General features: G+C 58.6%; 1 protein-coding gene across 3 annotated transcripts in view; it reads left to right on the plus strand.

Annotated features, from left to right (window-relative positions):
- MGLL (monoglyceride lipase) overlaps positions 1 to 24,480 on the plus strand; it is an 89,588-nt gene that overhangs the window by 47,942 nt on the left and 17,166 nt on the right. For all 3 annotated transcript variants that reach the window (XM_065934041.1, XM_065934042.1, XM_065934040.1), the window contains exons 4-5: positions 20,838 to 20,974; positions 21,984 to 22,094. In XM_065934041.1, the coding sequence (XP_065790113.1) occupies positions 20,838 to 20,974; positions 21,984 to 22,094 (248 nt within the window). The remainder of the gene's footprint in view (positions 1 to 20,837; positions 20,975 to 21,983; positions 22,095 to 24,480) is intronic.

Here is a 24,480-nt window from a genome sequence, read left to right on the forward strand (position 1 = left end):
AATTGCATGGACTGTCGCAAAGAGTCGGACACGATTGAGCGACTTTCACGTCACAGAACTTAGTCACGTTGCCACACCCATTGCTACGCTGCTAGAGAGGCTGTGGGTAAGACTGCTTTAGCTGGTTTCACAACTGATCTGAATAAAGTTGGGGTTGGGGAAAAGTGAAAGTGCTAGTCACTGGTCGTGTCCGACTCTTTGTGGCCCCGTGGACCGTGGCCCACCAGGCTCCTCTGTCCATGGAGGTTCTCCGGGCCAGGAGACCGCAGTGGGTGGCCTTTCCCTTCTCCAGGAATTAGGTCACTACCCAGAAAGGAGAGCGTGGACGGGGCAGGCAAATGGCAGCCTGTGCCAGCCCCTCTCTGTTTCCGGGAAGGGACCGGTTTTCTGTTAACAGCAGTGAAAGTAAATGTCTGATAGAGACGTTGATATAAGGTGTGAGTCCCTGGGTAAAGAAGTAATCAGGTAAATATTAACTCAGTCGGTTCATGGGCAGGGCACGATCCTGTATCAGTGGGGGCAGTACCAGCGATGCAGCTGGGTGACCCTGCCTCCGTGGAGAGCTCTGGGGTCACAGGAGGCTTGCGGGGGAGGCCTTGCTCTGGAAATAGTGACACTTGCCCCACAAGTCTGCCAGCCCAGCTGCACAGAGTCAGTGCCGGCTGGCGGCCGCCGTCCTGACCAAGCGCGTGTCCCGTGTTCCCACCCACGTGCGCCCCGTGCTGCCTTCTCGGGTTGGCACCTGCCCTTCATGCGTCCTCTGACCCACGCCTGGCCGCCGTGTGCCTGCGTGTGGGCGGGGGGCTGAGACGCGGGGCGGGGGGGCTGAGACGCAGGGCGGGGGGCTGAGATGCAGGGCGGGGGTGGGGGCTGAGACGCGGGGCGGGGGCCCAGGACAGCGCCCTGCGCTGCGTGGGGCGGCACTCGCATACGTCCACCCCCCAGCTTTGCTCAGCGGCCGTCCCCCTGTCGCAGAGGGCAGAGCACGGCTCACGTGAGCCCGCCGCTGACTCTGGGCTTTCCCTGCGCCCGGGTCACGGTGGCTCATGGGAAGTGAAATTGCCTGAATTCAGGTTTTACCTTCTGCTTTTCTCGCTGAGGTTGAGCAATGTGGGGGCAGCCCCCCAGGCATGGCTGGGGTCTGACCAGAGTCTGACGGCCCTCGTGTGGTGCAGCCCCCCCCAGAGGCTGGGGGTGCCAGGGGATGCTCGCAAACACCCAGCACCCCGTCAGACATCGCGTTCCTCTTGCACACACGCTCCCACGGCTCCGGTGAACTTCGGGACAGAAAGCGAGAGTCGTCGGGGGTGTTCTGGTTTAAAGGGCTCGTGACATGTGAACCTGAGTGCAGATCTCACGCGTGAAAGTCTCCGGACAGGCCTGCCCAGAAACCCCTTCCTCCTCCACAGCCCCTCCCTTTGGTCTCCCCCAGGCTGAGGAGGACTTGGGGAATGAGGCGACACCCCCCTCCCAGGCCCGCTCCCCTCCCAGGCACCACTCAGGCCCGCGGGGTGAGCCCACTGGGGCGGACCCCCTGAGGTGGGAGCGCAGCCGGCTGTGACCCGGCGCTGCGGTCTCCTCTGCCGGGCCAGGTCGCTGGGGGTGGCCGGGGTTTGGGGTGACGGGGGAAGCCCGGTGATGTGCGTGCAGAGCGGAGACCCCGGGGTGGGCGCGCCGTGTTTCTAGGCAGCCTTCCCTCTCCCCGGCACGAGATTTGAGAATGCTTGCCTAATGGCTGAGGGCGCTGGGGCAGGAGTGAAGTCTCTTGTGACCTTGGTACGTGTCTGTTTGCAGCTTTTTTATGCTTTTTTTTTTATTCTTCCTTATCTTGCCCTTTATGGCTGTGAGGGTGCCAGCAGGACTGACTCCCTAAACCGCACAGCCCATCTCCCTCAGTCTGGGCGCCTCTCCTTCTCGGGGATCCCAGGAGCTCAGTGGGAACTGGGCGGGGCTGTGTGCGGTCCCGGGGTCGGAGGTCACTGCCAGGCCGAGTTCCTGGGGGGAAGTGCAGGACGAGGAAGCGCAGAGAAGTGGGGTGAAGCCGGGGCGCGGGGGAGGGGCAAGTGCGCCCCCCCCCCTCTACCCCAGCGGCCAAAATGGCCACAAGCAGAGGTCTAGCCTGTGGGGCACGGGGCCTGCGGACCCAGGAGGCCGGTGCCAAGTGCATGGCCGGGCAGAGCCCCAGAGGCTGCGAGGCGGTTGTGATGGGAACGCCATCCCTGGGAGGACAGGGCCTGGTGGCTGCTGGCCGGTCCAGACTGGTCCGGGCCGGCGCCCCAGCCCCTGGGCGCCCCCAGAGGCCGCCCCATCCTCGAGGACAGGGTGCTGGGGCCCTGCTGGGGGTGGCGAGCCCTGCACGCCTGGGGGACGGGCCCCTCGCCGCTCTGTGTTGTCAGAGACTCCAGAGCCACCTCTTGTTGCAGAAGGAACGTTCCTGCCCCGGACCACACGCGGGCCTTCTTGCGGCTGGCACCTTCAGCAAGGAGGGCGGTGGTCGGAGAGCTGACGGTGTTTGTTCAGGCTCCCGGGCGAGTGGCGAGGCGAGATCCCAGGTCCAGCGGCGTCTGACGCCGGTTCACTGAGCCGCCGGCGCTGAGCCCGGCCGCTGACCCGCTTGGGTCACACAGCCCGAGAGTCCAGGGAATGTGGCTGGAAACAGGGATCCATTCCAGCTGGGAAAGCCTTGAGCCCCGGGCCTTCGTGTGGACTCAGGCTTGACTCCCAGGATTCCCCCCCCCACACCCGGGGTAGGAAGAGGGTGTGGAAGCGAGTTCGCCTTCCCTAACCCTTCCCCGGGCTGGGCTTGCGCTCAGGAGGGGCTCCCTGCCACTTCACGCTCCTGCTTCTGTTTTGCGTGTCTTTTTGTCTTTTCTGATCTCTCTGGGTTCCTTTTGCACTTACTTCTGTGAATAGCGTGTCTTCCATTTTTGTACTGATTCTTTTCCTGCTCGTGAGAGTCTGATGTTTATTTTATTATGCAAGAGTAGGGAACCTCTTTTTCTTTTTTTTTTAAAATACAAGGCCTTTGACTCAGAAAAATCAATCAGGGGTGCAAGAGCAAGTAAATGGAAGATTTTTTTGTTCTTGGATAAAAATAGCAGCTTCAGCATGCATGCTTTTTAGATTAAGACGAGAAAGGTAAAACTGTCTGACAGTCCCGTGTTCTGCAGGCTTCTGGCTGTGGGGGGAGGGAAGAGGGAGCCCGAGACGGGTGTGCAAACCTGCTCTAGTGAAGAGGCAGGAACAGCCCTGGCGCCCTCCCGGAGGGGTGACTGGTCCAGACCTGGGCACACGCAGACCCCCTGAAAGGAAGGCGAGAGACCTGTAATTCTAGGTTTGGACAGGCCGCCAGGGCGCATTGTTAAGGGAAACAAATAGAATCCTATTTATGGAAAGAAAGACCCACACACAGACTGATCTGGAGGTAGAGACCTGCGTGCGACGGTAGAGAAAGGCCTGGCAAGTCCCCCCGCCCCAGTGACAGGATGGCAGGGATGAGGCTTTGCTCACGTTGTCTGCTGTTGTTCAGTCGTGTCCGACTCTGCGCCCCGTGGACTGCAGCACGCCAGGCCTCCCTGTCCTTCAGTGTCTCCGGAGCTTGCCCAGACTCATGTCCATCGAGTCGGTGATGCCGTCCAACCATCTCAGCCTCTGTCTCCCCTTCTCCCCTGCCCTCAGTCGTTCCAGCATCAGAGGCTTTTCTAGCGAGTCGGCACCGTTGCTCACGTGCTTTGTGATTTACAGTAAATAACTTGAGAAGTGAGTCGGTGCAGGGCTTGCTGGCCCAGTACCATCTGGGGCTGTTTGCCTGCGATGGCGTGGGAACTGGCGTGCCCTGGGGGTGGGCTGGGACGCCCAGACGTCCACCTCAGGAGAACGAGCCCCCAGCCAGGGCCCCGCCATGTCTGAGGGCAGGTATAGACTGAGCCACGGTTCCCCACCCGGGCCAGCGTGACAGCGGCGTCAGCCACTCAGCTGTCGTGGTGACTCAGTGCCTGCCGTTCGTCTGGCTGGTGGCCCCTGAGTCTGGGCAGCAAGCGTCAGGCTGGGGAGGCGCCCACTGCTCTCTGGCCAGCAGGGTTTCTGAAGCTGTGAGACCTCTGGGGCCTGGGTGCAGACCTGGCCAGGTGTCACCTGGGCTGTGTTCCGTCAAAGTAAGTCGTGAGCCGGGATCCAGTCTGGAGCAGGGTTGGGTCCCGCCAGGAAGAGCGAAGGGCTGCTTCTGGGGGCTGGGAGGGGGGGTGCAGCCATTTCCCCGCCGGCCCAGAAGGGACCAGGGCAAGCCCACAGGTGTGTTTCCGAGAAGCAAAGACAGCAAAATGAAATGAAAAGCGCCTCGTGGCGCGGTTTCTGATAATTGCTTTTTCTGTCTCGGTGGCGCTCAGGGGATTGTGTTGATGGCCCTGAGCAGGCCTCTGCCGCCTCGCAGCTCCATTAAGGGCCCTTCAGCCCGGCTGTCATCCCCTCCTCACCCCCCACCGGCTCCTCGTCTCCAAGCCCGCGACACCTCGCCCCCCCGCTTTCACGCCCGAACGCGCCAGCTCCAATTACAGGCGCTTCTCGGGAGCAGATACGATTGCAGGCTGATTGCAGAGCTGCTGGCTTTATTTTCAGGCTTTCTGTGTCTGTGCTGATGGACGAGTGTGGTTTTTCAAAAAATGATAACACAGCCTTAACTTTTCCCCCTCCCCAATGACAAAATACCAGTTCACTGTGGACATTTTGAAACATACAGAAGGACAAAAACCCAAAACTAACCTTAATCTGATCGCCTCAAGAGAGACCCCTTTTGTGGTGTGTTCTTTCAGCTGCGTGCACGTGTGCATTGCGTGTGGAGTGTCCCTGTGTGTGGCGTGTCCCTGTGTGTGGTGTTACATCTGTGTGGTAGTGTGCGTGTGTGTCCTGGGATGTGTGTGTGTGGTGTGTGTGATGTGTGTGTGGTATTACTGTGTGCGTGGTGTATTACTGTGTGCGTGGCATATGTGTGGTGTTTGAGTGTGTGTGGTGTGTGCGTGTTACTGCATGTGTGTGTGGTGTGTGTGGTATTACCCGTGTGTGTCTGTGTATATATATGATTGTATGTGTATGTGTGTATATGGTATTATGTGTGTATATGTGATTATTATGTGTGTGATTATATGTGTTTATGATTGTGTGTGCATGTATGTGGTATTACATGTATGTGTGATATTTGAGTGTGTGTGGTGTGTGCGTGTTATTACATGTGTTTGTGTGTAGTATTACGTGTGTGTATGATTGTATGTGTATGTACGTGTGTCATGGTATGTGTGTATGTCTGTGTGTATATGATTGTGTGTCTCTGTGTACATGTGTGTGGTCTTATGGGTGGATGTGCGCATATATGTTGTATGTGTATGTGTGTGGTATTGTGTGTATGTTCGTGTGTTGTATTTGTGTGTGTGTATGAGTGTGTATCTGTGAGCGGAATTGTGTATGATTGTATGTGTGTATACATGCATGTGGTATCACATGTATGTGTGGCATTTCAGTGTGTGTGGTGTGTCCGTGTTATGTGGGTGTGATGTGTGTGTGGTATTACATGTGTGTGTCTGTGTGTATATATGATTGTATCTGTATGTACGTGTGAGTGGTATTCTCTGTGTGTGTGTCTGTGTATATATGATTGTATGTGTGTGTACATGTGTGTGGTATTCTGTGTGTGTCTGTGTATATATGATTGTGTGTGTATGTAGATGTAGATGTGTGTGTGTGTGTATGATTGTATGTGTGTGTACAGGTGTGTGGCATTCTGTGTGTGTGTCTGTATATGTGACTGTGTGTCTGTGTGTGTCTATCTATATGTGACTGTGTGTCTGTGTGTGTCTGTGTGTGTGTGTCTGTGTATATATGACTGTGTGACTGTGTGTCTGTGTGTGTCTGTGTTTATGTGACTGTGTGTCTGTGTGTGTCTGTGTATATGTGACTGTGTGTCTGTGTGTGTGTCTGTGTGTGTGTACATGTGTGTCTGTGTGTGTGTGTCTGTGTATATATGACTGTGTGACTGTGTGTCTGTGTGTGTCTGTGTATATGTGTGTGTCTCTGTGTGTGTGTACGTGTGTGTCTGTGTGTGTGTGTCTGTGTATATATGACTGTCTGTGTGTGTCTGTGTATACGTGTGTGTCTGTGTGTGTGTGTCTGTGTATATATGACTGTGTGACTGTGTGTCTGTGTGTGTCTGTGTATATGTGTGTGTCTCTGTGTGTGTGTACGTGTGTGTCTGTGTGTGTGTATGTGTGTGTCTGTGTATATATGATTGTGTGTGTATGTAGATGTAGACTGTGTGTGTATGATTGTATGTTTGTGTACGTGTGAGTGGTATTCTGTATGTGTGTCTGTGTATATGTGACTGTGTGTCTATGTGTGTGTACGTGTGTCTGTGTATATATGACTGTGTGACTGTGTGTCTGTGTGTGTCTGTGTATATGTGACTGTGTGTCTGTACGTGTGTGTCTGTGTATATATGAGTGTGTGACTGTGTGTCTGTGCGTGTGTACGTGTGTGTCTGTGTATATATGACTGTGTGGTGTGTGTCTATGTATATGTGACTGTGTGTCTGTGTGTGTCTATCTATATGTGACTGTGTGTCTGTGTGTGTCTGTGTGTACGTGTGTCTGTGTATATATGACTGTGTGACTGTGTGTCTGTGTGTGTCTGTGTATATGTGACTGTGTGTCTGTACGTGTGTGTCTGTGTATATATGAGTGTGTGACTGTGTGTCTGTGCGTGTGTACGTGTGTGTCTGTGTATATATGACTGTGTGTCTGTGTGTGTCTATGTATATGTGACTGTGTGTCTGTGTGTGTCTATCTATATGTGACTGTGTGTCTGTGTGTCTGTGTGTGTGTGTCTGTGTATATATGACTGTGTACATGTGTGTCTGTGTGTGTGTCTGTGTATATATGACTGTGTGACTGTGTGTCTGTGTGTGTCTGTGTTTATGTGACTGTGTGTCTGTGTGTGTCTGTGTATATGTGACTGTGTGTCTGTGTGTGTCTGTGTGTGTGTACATGTGTGTCTGTGTGTGTGTGTCTGTGTATATATGACTGTGTGACTGTGTGTCTGTGTGTGTCTGTGTATATGTGACTGTGTGTCTGTGTGTGTCTGTGTATATGTGTGTGTCTGTGTGTGTGTGTGTGTCTGTGTGTGTGTGGAGATAACTGAGCCCGGAGCGGACAGCTGTCCCCGACGTGTCCTTGGGTCCTGCCCCCGTCCCCGCCCCGGGGCGAGCTCTCTGCCCTCGGCCTCTGCTCTCCCCTCTGCTTTTCCCCGAGTTGCTTCTGCAGGTGTGAGGAGTGAGCGCGGCCGGCGGAAGCTACGGGCGCAGCCTGGGGGCCGTGTCCTGGGCTGCACTGGGGAAGGGGCTGCCCACGGGCCCGGGGAGGGCGAGCGTCCTGCTCGGGGCCGCCCCGCAGGCCGGGGGCAGGCCGGGGCCTGGACTCCCAGACCGGGCCCAGCGCACCGTGCTGGCCCCTTGTCTCCGAGGCCTTCTCTCCGGCAGACCCCTGAGGGCCCCTCTCGCTCGGGCTGGACTCGAGACCCCGCTCTCAGTCCCCGTGGCCTGCCGCTTGACCTGGGGGGAGCCCCTCGTTGGCGACCCCGACCTCTGGCTCCCCGCAGCCCCCGCTTCCCTGAGGTGCGGCTGGGACTCGAGGCTCCGGCCCCCCAGCCCGTCTCCGGGTGCGGCCCTGCGGGTGAGGCCGTCAGAGCATCGCCGTGTGCCGATGCCGGTCCCGGGGCCCCAGGGGGACAGGGAGAAGCGCAGGGCCTCCTGGGGGCGCACAGGATGCCGGAGGGCTGAGCGCCCCGGGCGGGGAGAGATCCCAGAGCGCGCATGTGGAGCCTGGAGCTGGTGGAGGAGGAGCACGGGGGCCTGGGGCGCAGCCTCCTGCTGGCCTTCCGTGGGCTCCAGCCATCGGAGGGAGGCGCCCTGGGGCCCCAGGAGGAGCGGCGGGACCCGCTCACACCCCGAGGTCACTCGCTTCTGGGGTGCGAGGTTTGCAGGTGCCCCTCAGGTTTGCAGACCCCTCCTGGGAAAAATGAAGAGGCAGGGCAGGGGCAGGCCCGCAGACCCGGTGGGTGGTGTGCAGACCCCTGGGCTGGAAGAGGCCCAGGGCCCGAGTGCGTGCGGTCGGGAGCCTGAGGGTTGCTCAGCGAGGAGTGCGGGGCTGGGGTCCGACTCCCCAGCAGGGCTGAGCGGGCAGGGAGGGGCAGGCGGGTGGTCCCACCAGCTGCACAGGTGAGGGGCGCCGTGGGGGAGCGGGTAGACCCTTGCTGGGACCCACGCATCCCTGGACGGCTCTTCTGTTCCTGGAATCACCACTGTGAGGTCGAAACACGAGGCGCGGAAGAAGAGCGGCAATGTTTGCTGGCCGACGTCGCGACTGCCCCTTGGACCCGCCGCCTCGTTTAATCGCCCAGCAGCACCTGCTGGAACCGGGGCGATTTTCACTGAGGGGACAGTGAGGACCACAGCCGTGAGGCGGGTCCACGGCCAAGCTCACGGCCAGACGCCGCCGGGTTCAAGCCCAGACCTGGTGCCGACGCTCATGTCCTTCCTCCAGAAAGTCTGCCAGTCGAGGGTTCACAGAGCCGAGGAGAACATGCGTCAGAATCGCCGTCTCATCCAGTCTAACAAGAGTGAAGACGAGCCTAAGGTCACGGAGACGGTGTTTAAAAATGGAGTGTCTGTGAAACCAGGTCAGGTTGGGACCCTGCCTGGTCTGAACTCTTGCCCGTCCCTTGGACTTTCTGTGAAGTCTTGTTGTTTTGACATTAAACCCTTTCCTGAAGTTTCACGCCCTGGGACTGCTGACCTGGCGGAGTTTGCCTCCAGCGCTGCTGGGAATCCACCGGGCATCCTGTTTCTTTGTTGAGAAAGAAACGTTTATCTCTTGCCTGGAGTTTCTGTCGCCAACGCCTCTCCTGCCCTGCAGCTGCTGCCTGTGAACCTCAGGCTTTCTCTGTGTGTGTGTGTGTTCAGCCTCCATCAGGATCTGGGGGAAAGGTCTGGCCTTTCTGGGTGACTCTGGCTCACCGGCATCACCCAGAGCCCCGCCCGCTCGTGAGATGGAAAAGGAACATGACCCCAAGGAGGGGTGACTGATCCCAGGAGGACCCAGCCCAGTGCAGCCATCCTACCGCTGATGCAAAAGGGAGATCGTCTCGCTAGATGCCAGGAACCATAGTTATGACACTTTTTGTCATGCTGTTTCCTCTTATTTATGCAGTGGAGAGGAGGATGTTTTCAAATAAACCTTCTAAATATGAAATCGCGAGAATGCATTATTTCTAAAATGCTACACCGTTAACCGCCTCTTAGCTGGTTACATTATAAAGCATGTTGTTGTAACAGCTCAAAAAAAAAAAAATTCCGAGCCGAGATGTGTTTCCATAGCCCATATGCTGAATCCTGGCATCCTTATACCTTCTTTCAAGCTGTTGTCAATTAGGAGAGAAATTAATTTCTGTCTCGACGTCCTCCTGCCTTCGAGCCTGCGCGTGGATGCTGCAGGAACCCCCTTTCTCCTGCCGTCCAGGGGTGCTCATGCGGTGGGCGCTGGGGGCGAAAGCGCGTCGCTCCAAGTGTCCATGATGGAAGCCTGGACCGTCTGCAAACGGAAGAGGAAAAAAGTGGCTTTTGTTGAGGGGAACAAGCTGTGTTCCAGGCCAGCAGGCTGCAGTCTCGGCCTCCCTGCCGTCTGCACGCTTTCCAGAGGGTGAGAGACGGGAGCGGAACCTCCCGATCACACGGTGCTCACTCCCTGTCCGGCCGGGACGGGCGCCCCCAGCGGGGCAGCACCCGGCTCTGTCCGGCCTGCTCTGCGCCCTGCGGCCCCTCTGCCCTGGGCCTCTCCCGGTCCTCTGTCCCACGCCGTCTGCTCTGAAGCTAAGAGGGGCGTTTCTAGCATTTGTGCGGTGTGTCGGCTGTGACGACCGAACGCGGCACCTCTTAGCTTAAGGGTGCAATTCTTCTGCTTTCAAATCGTCTTTGGTCTCCTGTCCTTGCCCTTCAGCGTGAAACACTGCTGCTTGTGGGGTTTCTGCTGTCAGATGTCTCGGGAGCGCAGAAAACAAGCCAGACCTTCGTTCGAAACGAAGGGCTTTGAAAGAAAGTGTTAGTCGCTCAGTCGTGTCCGACTCTCTGTGACCCCCATAGACGGTAGCCCACCAGGCTCCTCTGTCCGTGGGATTCTCCAGGCAAGACTACTGGCGTGGGTGGCCATTTCCTTCTTCAGGGGATCTTTTCCACCCAGGGATTGAACCTGGATCTCCTGCGTTGGCAAGCGGATTCTTCCCTGGGGAAGTTCGATCCCTGGGGAAGATCCCCTGAAAGTGGACTTTGAAACCGTGATGCTGAATTCTGAACAGCCGGTCACGTTGCAGGCTGAAGTCGGGAGCATCTGTGGAGAAACTGGCTTCCTCTTTCCCTCAGAGCAAGAGGGGGAGACGGGAAGCAGGAGGCGCAGAACGGTCTGGGGGAAGCCTGCCGGCCCTGAGCTGTGAACTGTTCCGTCACGTCTCCTTTCGAGCTTTCGCAGCAGTCCGGACTCGCAGCCTGCTCAGCCTCGGTTATCTTACGAACCGTTGTTCGGGTCAGGCTCGTTGTTCTGTGGCTGTCCCCCTCCCAAAGGCGGACAAATCAGTTGCCCTAGAGAAAGGAGAGAAAAACATTTGATGGCAGTTCTCCAGCCCCAAACAGTAGCCTTCTGTAGGGTTTTTACCTGGAAGCAAAGTACCAAAGTGGGAAGTGCGTGGGTTTGTGATACCTCCTGAAATAAAGACAGAGCTGTAACTCGCTGGGCTGACAAGGATGTGATGAAATCCACGCTTCCGTGCTTGGCTGGGGACCACGGAAATTCTCGAGTTGGAGAGCGTTGTCGAGTCTATAAATGAGGAGTCCCCAAAATAGTCGTATCTTTCAATCTAGAAATCCCGATTTGGCGAGTTTATCCTAACAATTCTATAAGCATCTGTGAAAAGTTGTTCATCTCAGTGCTATTTAGAATAGCAACGACTGTCGACGACCTCAGGGCCCTGCCATTGAGAGCAATGCGAGTTCTGATTCGATCCCCTGATAGTGTATCATGCACTGTGAGTTACAAATTACATGTCAGTGTGGGGGAAATAATTCATGCGTTCCAGGTGTTAAGTGAAAAATCACTTCCCCCCGAAAGCCGCAGAGCCTCACCAAGACTGGACGCTAGCAGGTAGGTGGGACGTGTTTGTCCAGTTGAAATGGTCAGCTTCTGCCCTCTTCCTGCAGAGGCCCCTGAAAGGACGCCTCTCAGCTGCAGGACTGACTTTCCCCCAGCTCCATCCTGACACATACGCCCTGGATGGGGGACGAGGGTGTTGACTGAGCAAGGAGCCTGGTCACACTCCCCGACTGCCCTGGCCAGGGGACGCTTGTGGCCACCTCCCCCAGGACCTTCTGCCCCTCCGTGAGGCCCCCGGGGGCCCCCGCGTCAGTCTCCGCCGGCAGAGAACAGTCATTGCTGAGCGGGTGGCTTTGTCTTCTCTGGGAGAACGCGGGCTGGCCGAGAGGAGCCCGGAGGCCACGCCAGCTGAGGCAGCAGCACAGACAGGACGGGGGCCTTGGGAGGAGACGCGTGGTCGTGTGTGTCCTCAAGGACATCGGGGTGACAGTGGAGGCGTCCCTCAGAACCTGAGCTCTTTGCTTCCAAGGACGCGTGTGTCCTGGAGGGGGTCGCAGGGCAGCTGGCACCCTTCCCTTTGGCCATCACGGAGATGAGGCCAGACCTGCACTGTGTTTACTTCTGCTTGGTGAGGGCAGGGCTGGTTTGTTGCTTTTTTATTTTAAAAAATGTTTTAAGTAATTAGAAATCATTTGTTTGGCTGCGCCAAGGCCTTCGTTGCAGCATGTGGGACCTCGTGAGTCCCCGACCAGGGACTGAGCCCAGGCGGCCGCGTCGGGAGCACGGGCTTCCAGCCACTGGGCCACCAAGGAAGTGCCTGTTGCTTTAAAAAAAGCATTTTTTTGTCATCTCCACAACTAATATTTGCTGTCCACTTTGTGCGCAACCCAGGCCTGCGCACTTGACGTGGGTGGTCTTGGCTCATCTTGCCCACAGTCCGAGGAGGGCACGCCCGCCCTGCGGGGCCCCGGGGGGGTCGAAACTCCGCAGGAGGCCTCGCCTGTGGGGACCGGGTTCGGTCCGGGACACCCGATCCCGAGCTGTCCCTGGGCCCACACCCGCCTCCGCTGACACCTCCTGGCTTTTCCCAGGTAACCCGCCATGACCACGTGCAGCTCTGTCACCGCAAGGACGCAGGGCTGTGCTGTTTAAGTCAGACTATAAATTCAGGCCAGCGGGTCCCGGGGTTTTGTTCACTCCACACGGTGCCGCCCCTGAACTTGTTTTCAACACCGCCTCCTGGAACTTGCGTGCTAGCGCGGGATTTTGCGTAATTTTCTCCTTGGTGCGTTTACATCCTCACCTCACGGCTGTGGCCGCCACCCGCTCTGTGGTCATCCTGCCCCCACGGCGTCAGGGGGCTCGGCTCCCTTGGCAGGGTTCCCGCCACCACCACCTGCCTGGTCCCCCCGGGACTGAGCTCGGTCCTCTGCTGGGAACCGAGCCGCACGGCCCCCAGAGGGCCCGTCTCTGGCCCTTCACGCGGGCCCACGGTCAGGGCCAGCTGGACGCCCGCCTCCGGGGGGTGGCTTCTGCCCACGGCCTCCCCCGCCTCGGGCGTTGCTCTGACCACACGGGTGGGGGGAGGACCCCGAGGCCAGATTGCAGCCTATGCCCCCGCCCTTCCTGGCATCATAGCTGAGTTTGAACTTGCGGGAGCGTTGGTTCAGCATCCACGTGTGGGAGGGCATCCCCCCGGGCCCTGCCTCAGCCTCAGCGTGCAGAGCTGGCCCCGGTTCAGGGCAGAGGAGCCATTTCTCATGTGTGTTCGATCTGCGGTCACTTCTGTTGACTCCCAGTGGTTGAGAAACGCTGACTACCTCCTGCCTTTTCCGAAAGGCGGTCCTGACTGAAGCTGGTGTTAGTTGCTGACGTCCCCAAAGCTTTGAGAGGCCCACTTCCTAAACTAACTGCCCAGCGTCTCCCGTCTTGGAGAGAGGGATCTGGGCTTTTCTTATTGTAAATTGATTTCACTGCTCCAGGTTTCAGTTACAGCTCGTGGGTTCTAGGTCCCTGACCAGGGATGGAACTTGAACTTCCTGCACTGGGAGTGTGGAATCTTAGCCACCGGACCACCGGGGAAGTCCTTGTTCTCTTTTCTAAGGCAGGTCACTTCCCCGTGGGCGATCTCCTTTGCTTTTTATTTATTTGCTTGTTTGCTTTCGGCTATGCTGGGTCTTCACTGCAGTGCATGGACTCCTCACGCAGGGACCTCTCCTGTTCGGAGCGCAAACTCTGTAGCACACAGACTTTAGAGGTTACGGGCTCTGAAGAGCAGGCTTAGTGGTTGTGGTTGCATGGGCTTGGCTGGGCTTCCCTGCTAGCCCAGATGGTAAAGAATCTGCCTGCAATGCAGAAGATCCGGGTTCACCCCTGAGTCAGGAAGACCCCCTGGAGGAGGGCATGGCTACCTACCTACTGTAGTAGTCTTACCTCGAGAATCCCATGGGCAGAGTAGCCTGGCGGGCTACAGTCCACGGGGCTGCAGAGAATCGGACATGACCGAGTGAACGTGCAGGCACCAAGACAGCCCCTCTTTTGCTTTTTAGAAGCATGCGTTTGTTAGCGTTTCAGGAGAGGCTGGACTTGGGCTGCCCGGGTTCCACATTTTTCGTGGATTTCAGAAGTTCCACACGGCTGTCACGTACCACGTGGGAGCTTCCATCCTCCGGTGGGGACCCAGCAGAGCAGCTTACTGTTTTGAAGAAAAAAGGGTCTGTTAGATGTTAGACTTATTTTCAGTTAGAAAGAAAGCCTTGGTTATGCAGAGGATGCTGGCGAGGAGGAATGCAGACTAAACATGCAGAAGGATCTCTGAGGGGAGACCATGAAGACCAAGACAACTTGGGGGTTTTCTCCCCGATTCTGTACGTGGAGAAGAGGACGCGGAGGCCAGTGCGGATGGAGACCCACCGCGCGCCGGGCGTGTGTCCTGGCTCACGCATCCGCACCAGCTTCATGAGGTGGCGAGGTGACATCCCCAGTTTTACAGACGGACTGGTGGCCAGTGCCAAACGAGCATCTGAAAATTTGTGTTTCATTTCCTTGCTTGTTTCTTTTTTAATGCAAATGTTTTTTCTTTTTGATTTTAGCTGTGCTGGGTCTTAGCTGCCACACGCAGGACGCGGGTGCCGCATGTGCGATCTAGCGCCCTGACTGGGGATTGAACCCAGGCCCCCTGCACGGGCAAACTCGAACACCTTCCTCGCCCGTTTCAGTTTGTATTTCACTTCTAAGGTTCATCCATGTCGCTGCATGTCGCTGTTCACGCGCTCAGTCGTGTCCGATTCTCTGTGACCCCATGGACTGCAGCACACCAGGCCTCCCTGTCCATCACCAACTCCCGGAGCCTGCTCAAACTCATGTCCATAGAGCCAGTGATGCCATCCAACTATCTCATCCTCTGTTGTCCCCGTCTCCTCCTGCCTTCAGTCTTTCCCAGCATCAGGGTCTTTTCCAATGAGTCAGCTCTTCGAATCAGGTTGCCAAAGTATTGGAGCTTCAGCTTCAGCATCAGTCCTTCCAGTGAATATTCAGGGCTGATCTCCTTTAGGATGTACTGGTTGGATCTCCTTGCAGTCCAAGGGATTCTCATGAGTCTTCTCCAATACCACCAGGGGATGTTCAAAAGCATCCATTCTTCAGCGTTCAGTTTTCTTTATGGTTCAACTCTCACATCCATACATGACCACTAGAAAAACCATAACCTTGACTAGACGGACCTTTGTTGGCAAAGTGATGTCTCTGCTTTTTGACATGCTGTCCAGGTTGGTCGTAGCTTTTCTTCCAAGGAGCGAGCGTCTCTTAGTTCCGCAGCTGCAGTCTGCCAGCAGCATGCAGTCGCTGCCTGTGAGCGTCCGTCCTCATCACCCCTTTGCTGCCGTGAGCCCACACCCCAGCTGTGACAGGAGGCTTCAGGGAACAGTGTTGTTCCATCTCCCGCTGCCGCCCAGGCCTTTCTCCTGGGTGTGTGACCGCCTGGGGATGGAACCGCTGGCTGCAAAGGATGGAATTTCAAACCTGTGAGATGCGGGCTGTCTTCCAAAGTGGCGGTCCGGTGCCGTAGACGGGCTAGTGACTCCCTTTAGATTCGGACCAGGGGCTCAGTTGGGTGCCCTCTCTGCCCCTCACCAGGCTGGGTTGCGCTGGCGCTCTACCAAGTGGCTGCATCCCCCCTCTGGGTCCGTGTGGCCGTGACCCCCACGCGAGGCTCCTCCCATCCAGTCCTGTGGTTCTCGAGGCCAGAGGGGCCACAGTGACCATCTGTCTCGCTGCTGAGCCATATGTCCTGCAAGAGGCCTCCTGTGGGCCGGCCAGGAACGTGGGCCTGCAGCCTTGCTGGGGTGGACAGGAGTCCGTCCACTTCCTGGTTGGACGTTCCCAGGGCCTGGGTCCATCCAGAAAATTCCATCTGCGTGGAGCGTCTGGAGGAGAAGAGGTGAGCAGTGGGGAGAGAATTCAGCTTGTCCAGACCCTCTAGTGCAGCGTGTGGTCAGCCGTCAGGGTCCTGCTGCAGACCCTCACCAGAGATGTGTGTGGGGCGTCCCCTGTGAGGGAGAATGGTGAAGCTGGGAGCCTGTGCGCTGATGCCCAGTGGAGACATCTCGTCCCTCGGGCTTGCCCTGCCGGCCTGCGTTCCGTGGCCTGTGTTTTTAATCACAGGCGCATCTCACCCTGATGGTAATGATAGGGATGTCTGAGGTCGATTTGGGGGCAGAAGGGAGGACCCAGAGGCACCGAGCCGGTCCCCGCCATGTAGCAGGCGGCCTCTGGGACTGTGCATCCCTGGGTCAGCCCCGCCCGAGGGCAGCAGAAGCGTGAGATTTGGGGTCTGAAGCCCGCACTCAAGTCCGTGGCCAGCTTCTAACTCATCGGGGGGTGAGCTCCCACCAGTCTGTCTGTGGGTCAGTTTTCTCAGCCAGAAAATGGGGGAGAATTCATAGGTGATTCGCAGAGTGGTGAGGAGCGTGTGAAATGAACCCTGGGAACGGGGCTGTGCGGATTCCAGCCCACCGCGTCAGCACCGCGCTTGTCATGACTGGTTTTTATGCTTCGTCTCTGCTTACTCAAGGCTGCGTTTCCCCAGCTCTTCCGTCTGCAAGAGAAGGCGCCCCAAGCAGAACAGGCTCCCTGAGAAGAAGGGAGTCGGACGCTCGTTCCCTCGGTCCCAGGGTTAGCGGGAGCCCCGCCTTTCTGGACGGGTCCTCGGTCTTCAGCACAAGGTGCCGCCAGATCACTCGGAGGGAGAAGTGTTCTGCGTGAGACAGGGATTACGGAAACCTTCCCCGGAGGCTCGGGGGCTCACCGTGCGTGGGGCGCAGTGCTGCTGTGCTCTGCGGGGACAGGGGCGGAATCAGGTTTCGTGGAGTCAAAATCTGATCAGGTTTGATCAGGAGACGCCCAGAAATGACCTCCAGGAGGCAGAGTTTATTATACTCAAAGATCCCCAGAACCAGGAGCAGGACCACTCGGGGCCGCTCAGCGAGGCACCGGGGCTGGACCGCCGGCAGGGGCAGGCGGGGGGGGGAGTGGACAGGAGGCTTTGCTGCAGTGTCTTCGAGAAGGAACGGTGAGGTGGGGTGAGCAGGCTGAGGATGGGCTGGTTTGGGTACAGTCAGTGGGCTGAGGGGTCTGGGGCTGCCTCTGGTTGTCAGGTCCGTGGGCCCGGGTGACAGGATCGTGAGTGGCCCAAGGGAGGTGGGCTCTGGACTGGTTGGTTTGCGTGTGACAGGCCAGCTCATGAGTCAGTTCTTCCCTGTGTCCACAAATTTGCTAACCTTGGGAGCAGTAGTCCTTCCAGGGTCAGCTTCAACCAGATGGTAAGGCGTCAAAATACAGAGGATTTAACAAAAACATAGAACATAGCAGAATCAGGGTAAACAAAGCCAAAAATATGCTGGATCAAGGCCTGTGGTAAGGTTCTTTCTCCTAGAACATATGAGGAAGGGAGTGCTAATTGCAAACACAGCCCTGCCGCTCCATCCCTGTGGTAGGAACGGAAATGCCTCATCAGTTGAACTTGCCGCAGTGATGGGTGGCCGTCGTGGGACAAGAGGCTGCAGTTCATTTCGCCAGGTGTGAAGCTGGCAGCTGCCCCCGGCCAGGCCGTCACGAGGAGCCGGAGGAGCGTCTCCAATGAAAGGAAATCCTGGGTCTGAAGGCGGCCTGGCTTGCAGGCACGTGCGTCCCCAGCCTCCTGCCGAGGTCCCAGGCGGACGATGCCATTGGCTCACAGCCCAGCCCCCCAGCAGAGCTGTGTCCCCCAGTTCGCGGTGTCCTCGTCACGGGGAAGGGGTGGTGCTGGCGGAGAAGGGACCCCTAATCAGCGCACCTGACACAGAGACCTGGCATGTGTGGCGTGCGCGGGGCAACTCGCGGCTGTGTGGGGGGACAGATTCCGGGACCGCCAGGACTGCAGGTGGGTCTCGGGGCTCCCTCCCGGTCTGAGAAGCCGGGGTGGGCGCATGCCGTCATGCTTCAGCGCGGGGCTGGCCTGTGAGTAGGCCGACCAGCAGGACGGTGCAGAAACCCAGAGACGGGCCAGACGCACGCAGGAGAGGAAGCTTCCTGTGAATGACCCCACCACTCCGTGCTGGGGTGACGGGCGGCTTCTTGAAAGCTGTTAAGACAGTCAACGCGTGTCTGCAGTTTGGAACCTGATCGAGGCGGTTGGACAGAACTGGGAATGTGTGAAATGCCCCCGAGTTGGGTCACTTGGCCGTGGCCACTGGTCGGTGGTGTGGGCGTCACCTCGGTTTTAAGAAGGAAAGAAGCCCCAGGCCAGGGAGCTGGGTCTCACACCACGTACCCCAACAAGCTGCGGCTGGGTCAGGATGCGTGCGTGAAGAGCGAAGCCGGGTCCGGGGACGATGGTGGCCAGCTGCCCGGCTCTGCGAATGCGCCTGCCGGCTGAGCGGCGCGCTCACAGGGGGCTGCGGCAAACCTTAGGCTGTGTGTGTTACCCCCGCCAAGGAACGGAGCCAGAGAAAGTGCTGAGCTCCTTGATACCCCAGGAGCAGAGAAGGCCTTTATAATCGAGGACCAAAATTCAGAAGCCATAAAAAGAAAAGATGGACGATTTTCTCAAAAATCTTCCACAGCGAAACACGACGTCACGTTGAAGGACAGATGAGCACCTCGTGTACACAGAGCTCCTAAATATCAAGAAATGAAAACCTCAATAGAAAAAGACAAACAGCAAAGGCAGGCGTTCTCAGTTTACCGGGAAAGAAACACAAGTCCCCCTTAAAATATGAGATGTTTGACTGGCACGTTCTCCTCCGTCTTACTGGTGAGAATCCAAACACAGAGTGACGTGCTTTGCTGGGAGGCTGGTAGATTCAGCCCCGCACGCCCCCCGTGGACGAGTGGACGATGTCAACCCGCCGAAACGGCATCTGCGGCCACCTTTCGGCCAAGCACTCCTGCCCCGGACGTGTACCCCGGAGGCGCGCGTTCTCGAAGGTGCAAGAAGCATCCCCAGTGATGCGGTTCGGTCAGCGGTTTGGTGAATAGGGATGGATGTCGCACACGCGGTTTTGGCGAGAGGTGGCTGCAGTGGACACGAGGAGCCCTCAGACGAGGAGCTCTCCGTCTGCGTGCTGTCTGAAGTCATCTCCAGACTCTGTTAAAACTGAGAAAACCTGGCGTAGAATAGGCTGGATCTGTAGCATGCTACCTTTTATGTAAAAGGAAAAAAAGGGGGGAAATATGGATAGATAGATAGATATTTTCTTATTTTTGCAAAAAGAAATGCTTTGGAGGGAAGACAGACAATATAAGATGATCAGCCATGGGGAACAGGAGCAGAAGTGAGACGTCGCTGAATGGATCTGTTTTTATTTTTCTAACTCTTGTACCAGGTAAATGTTTACACAATCAGAGAGGAGAATTAGACTGGAAGATGAAACAGCAGAATTTATAGCTGTAAACAACAAATTTATTTTGAAATTAATCTAATCATGTGTCGACTAGTGACACAGGCACACAATACTTTGGACTTTAAACGTGATGCTCTGTCCACCTCGTTACTGAACTGTATTCTCAGGTCGGGGGAGCGGGCTGGGGATTATTGTTTGGCGGGTACGTTGGGCGGCTTGGATAGCAAACTACTGTAGCCTGAGCGACATTAAGGGTAGGAATTTATTTCCTGAACGTTCTGGAGGCTGGGAATCCGAGATGAAGCCGTCCACCCAGCTGGTTCCTCCCAAGACCTGTCTCCCGGGCGTGCAGACGGCCGTCTCCTCCCCGCCTCCCCTCTCGCCGTCCCCCTGCATGTCCATGTCTTACTCTCTTCTTACAAGGATGCCAGGCGGATGGGGCGCTGTTAGCTCAGTCGTGCCCGACTCTGCGAGCCCAGGGGCTGCAGCCCACCAGGCTCCTCAGTCCATGGGGTTTTCCAGGCAGGGATGCTGGAGTGGGTTGCTGTTGTTTAGGGGCAACTTAATCACCTCTTGAAAGACCGTGTCTGCAAATCCAGCCCCCCCTGCGCTGTGGGTGTGGGGTGTCAGCGTGTGAATTGGGGGCGGGGTCCAGCCCACGGCAGGCGGCACGCGGTTTCAGTTTGGGGGTGATGGAAAGGTTCTGGGGGGACGCGGCGACGGTCGCACGGCAGTGCGGAATGTGTGCGGAAATGTGTGCTGCAGCGCCGTGACGATGGAACGTTTTAGCTCCGTTAGAAGGAAAAGCGAGCTTAAGGGGCTGGGCCTGCCGCTGAGAAGGTGACGGGAGGGCTCTCCGGACTGCATGGTCAGAGGCATCAGAGGCGGGTGGGCTGGGCAGCGGTGGGCAGACACACGTGGGGGACAGAGCAGAGGACAGGGGGCTGTGGTCTGGCCTCATGGAGGGTTTCTGAATCAGGGTCTGGGCGACCCAGCTTCCAGCCACTGCAGGCCGCCCTTTTCTGTCCGTGGGCTGGGGGGCTCAGTCACAGCCCCTCCAGGCAGAGGCGGCCGAGGGGCTTCGGGCAGGCCTGCTCAATGTGCATCCTTATGCCTCCTCTTCTGCACTTTGCAAACGCTCACATCACCCAGTTTCCATGGCGACCGGCATCCCTCAGAGAGGGGAGCGTGGAGGGACCCTCAGAAAGGACTCGGGGAAATGAACAGCTTGGGTCGGGCGGAGGGTAACACCCAGGAGGGAGGCAGCGCGGCCTGGTTCTGCTGCCGCCTCGCGGAGAGCGTTTCTGGCGCCCCTGGGCTGGTGCGCGTCTGTCCCCTCCTCGTCCCCAGAAGGTGGCAGGGAGGGGACGCGATGCGGCCTTCACCCGCTAACACACTGGCGCTCCGACGCACGGCCTGAGGCTCGAGGAGCTGGGGGCGCCCAGGCCTCCTGGGTCCCGCTCCGGTGGGACCCGGACTCCGTGTGTCCGTCCTGCTTTCTTCCTGAGAAGTGGCCAGTGGGAAGGCCTCCTGGCTGCGTGAACAGTCACTTCCTGGCCGTGTGATTTGGGCACGTTCCTTAACCTGTCTGTGCTTCCATTTCGTAACCTGTAAAACGGGTTTGGGGGCGGTGGAGAATTTGCACACTCGAGAGCGCGCTTGGGAGGGTCGGGGGGGGGGGGTCCTCCCTGGAGAGTGGTGGTCGTTCCGTGAGGAGGCCGCCGGGCTTGGCGGGGGCGCTGCCTCTGCTGACCGGTTCTGTGCCCCGCTTCCCTTCCAGTCGGCCACGGGCAGAGCGAGGGTGAGAGGATGGTGGTGTCCGACTTCCACGTCTTCATCAGGGACGTGCTACAGCACGTGGATGCCGTGCAGAAGGACCACCCAGGGCTGCCCGTCTTCCTCCTGGGCCACTCCATGGTGAGTAGACCACGGTGGGGGCCCTGGGTCCAGCCGTCCCCAGCGTCCCCTGGGTGGGGATGGAGGGGGGTCGCCCTCTGCACACGCTGGGCATGGGGCTCCCGGGAAGTTTGTGCTCAGGAAACGAGTTGGGGTCGGCATCCCGGAGGCGGCCCCAGAGGAGGGCTGCCCCACCCGTTCCTTCCCGTCAGGGCCCAGGGTCACCTCTGCTCCCCCTTTTCGGGTGGGGCCCCTCAGTTCGCCGTCAGGGAAGTGCAGTGCTTCCTGCCGGTTTCAGAGTCACGCGGTTCCCAGTAGGACAGGGGGCCCCCGGCACGCAGTCCTTACAGGCCATTCCTAATCGTTTTTGCCTTTTAAGTATACAGACTGCTCTCAGAATCTTTAAATCATCTGTGATCTTTACATCGAGTCTCCTCAAACTGGCAGCACTCAGCCCAGACCTGCCTTTAGGCGCCCAGCCACGCGGACTGGCAGAGGACGTTGAGCTGCTGGACTCTGCACCCTGGGGACCTTTCCCCCGCTCCCCGCCCGGCCACCGCCTGGCCTGGCGCTCGTGAGCGTGTGGAGTTCACCCCCTGGTTCAGATCCCCTCGTCAATAGCCAAGGCCACCCGCCTTCAGCAGCTCCCATGTCCACTAAGTATTCTTCTTGGAACCTCGATTCCTGGGCCCTTTAACTGAACTGGGAAAAAAAACCCAAAAAGTGTAACACTCTCTTATTATCCTCAGATTTTTTTTTTAAATCTCATATGAAGCCTGACGGACGGGATGAATTGGGGGTCTGCCAGCTTTTGACTTGAAATAGAAATGTGTCATTGTGGCACTTCAAGCCCCCAAGCAGGGACCTTATTTACATCCCCTGAAACATTTGTGCTTGGAAAACCCTGGGGAAACACGTGTAATAGAGTAATCGCGGGTCCAGTTCCCCCAGCATTTGAGGGCGCCTGTCCCAAGGTAGGGGCTCTGGGCCTGGGGGATCCACACCCACCACACGCCCCCTCTTCCCGCAGGGTGGCGCGATCTCCATCCTCACGGCCGCGGAGAGGCCGGGCCACTTCTCCGGCATGGTCCTCATCTCCCCGCTGGTCGTCGCCAATCCAGACTCGGCGACGCTTTTCAAGGTAAGCGGACCTCCTGTTCCGTGAGCCCCGGCAAGCCTCCCGGGCCCTGAGCATGCGCTCACAGCTTGCGTCCGGGGCAAAGGGGCTGCTCCCACTGTCGTGACGAGGTTGGATGCAGTGAGCATTGTTGTGGCCGGAATTCAGTCAGTTCTCCAGTCAGGTGTGGTTTTCCCCCAAACAAACAAACAAAAAAAACACTGGCTTCCTGTCCGTGCACGTTTCTCGGTGGACGTTCAGAGGAGGAAAGGTCTCGCAGCTGTCCATGGCTGAGCGCGCGGCTCTGACCCACGTGGCTCCTTGAGGGCGTTTTTCTGGCCGTGATGGTCCTCGTGGTGCTCCCAGTGGGGTGCGCTGGGCTTTGCCCCCTGAGGAAGCACGGCCTGGGCGCAGCGGATCGTGGACGTGGGATCCTGACCTGATCTGGGCCCAGGTTTCAGAGGCTTGAGACCCGGTGAGGGTGGCAGGCAGCCCTGCGTCTCCCCCAGCATGGGTCAGTCTCTCCCTGACACGGGGTCAGGGGGGCAGCTGCCACCCCGAGTCAGTGCTCAGGACTCTCAGAGGAGCAGAGGGGGCAGTGAGGTGGGGGCCATCCCCGCAGGACGCGGCGCGCCCCCTGCCTCGCGGCCCGTGACGGGGCGGAGGGGCCCCTGCCCCGAGGCCTCGGTGGGCCCCTGGGGACCCGGCACCAGGGCTGTCTCCTGCAGCCCAGGGCCACAGCCGTGATCCCGGCCCTGCAGGTGGGTGTCCAGTGGAAACAGTCTCAGCAATTTGAAACGGGGCTGGACCGAGCCAAGGAGAAACCAGGGCCCCTCTGAGGGCTCAGCCAGAGAACACCTCTTTACTCGCATCTCCCAGGAGGAGACACACACAGCTAGCTCCTCTGAGTTTTACTCCCATCTAAGGAAATCGCCCCCAACTTGCTGAAATCAGCTCCAGTGGATTTCAGTGCCTGGCAGAGGCGGGACTGCCTGGAGGATGGGTTCACTCACAGACTCCCAGGCGAGGCTCCGGGGGTCAGTCTCCCGGCCCCCTCCCCTCCTGGTCGTGATCACGTAACGTGCGGCTGGACCGTCCGAGGGCCCTGGTCTGACGAGAGTGAGCAGGACCGGGGTTCCGGGCGGAGCTCCCACGGCGCTCCGCGGGCTCCATTCGTGACTTGTTTGGGTGGTGTGTGCCGGGCTCACGCGTGAATCGTGCCCTCAGCTCCCGCCCTCACCCCCGGGACAGGGAGGTCGCTGGCTGCAGTTGCGCGCGGGACCCCAGGGCTTAGAAAGGACCCTCGGCTGCCCGGGTCCACCCCCTGCCCCCCAGGGCTGTCCACTCCCCCGCAAGGGCGTCCCCCCAGACAGGACGGTGCATGATTTCTGCAGTGACGTGCCCGCCGCCAGGGCCCCGAGAGGAGCGCAGGACCCTGGGGGTTTCAGATGAAGGGCACAGAGGCGCGGGGTGGGGGCAGCCGAGCGGGAGGCCACCCTCCAGTCTCGGGCAAGGCCTGCGGCATGACCTCTCCCTGCCAGTGGTGACAGATGTCCTCGTGGGCAGGGGAATGCGGGTCCCGGCTGTTAGGCAGGATTCACGAGAGTCCCCGCGGCCCCCGGACCCGGGGCGCCCCCTCCCGTCTGGGAGGCCTGAAACTGCCCTGGGGGGTCGGGCAGTCCTGACCACAGAGTCGGCGTTGCGTCCGCTGCGCGGGAGCCCGGGGCCCCTCTCTGGCCTCGTCTCGCCTGGGCAGCTTCGGAAGGAAGCCTCAGACCCGGGGGGCTCTGGGTGGCACCTGGACACAGAGCGTCCTGCAGGGGCGGGGTGGGGGCGGGGTGTGTGTGGCTCGCTGTGGGTCGGGTGAAACCTGGCTGGTCCTTGGGTTTCCAGTGCCTCGGTCTTCAGGACCCCAGATTCCTGGAGACCCCCCTTCTGGCCGAGGTGGACGGGGCGGGGGGCCTTCCCTGGGCCTCGAGGCTGCCGGGTGCAGCGTGCAGAGCTGGGTTCTGGTCTGTGATTCCCGTCCCAGTGCACGGCTCCTGGGCAGGTCAGAGGTGTGTTCACGGCAGCCTGTTCCCCGTGGGTTTCCCCAGTGACTCAGACGGTAAAGAACCCGCCTGCCGTGCAGGGGACGCGGCTTCAGTCCCTGGCTCGGGAAGTTCCCCTGGAGAAGGGCGCAGCTGCCCACTCGGGTATTCTTGCCTGGGGAATCCCCTGGACAGAGGCGCCTGGGGTCACAGAGTCAGACGCGACGGGGCCACTGACTTCTTCGCTGTTTCGTTGTCCCGATGGAGAGCCTTCACAAAGCGGCACGCCGCCCCGGGGCCTCGGAGCGCAGGCGGGCACGTGGAGGGTGGCTGCCCCCCGCCCGCGGCCCCGGCACAGCTGGTTCCTGCCCCACTTCCAG

The sequence above is a fragment of the Muntiacus reevesi genome, chromosome 4 (assembly GCF_963930625.1).
Source record: "Muntiacus reevesi chromosome 4, mMunRee1.1, whole genome shotgun sequence".
NCBI lineage: Eukaryota > Metazoa > Chordata > Mammalia > Artiodactyla > Cervidae > Muntiacus > Muntiacus reevesi.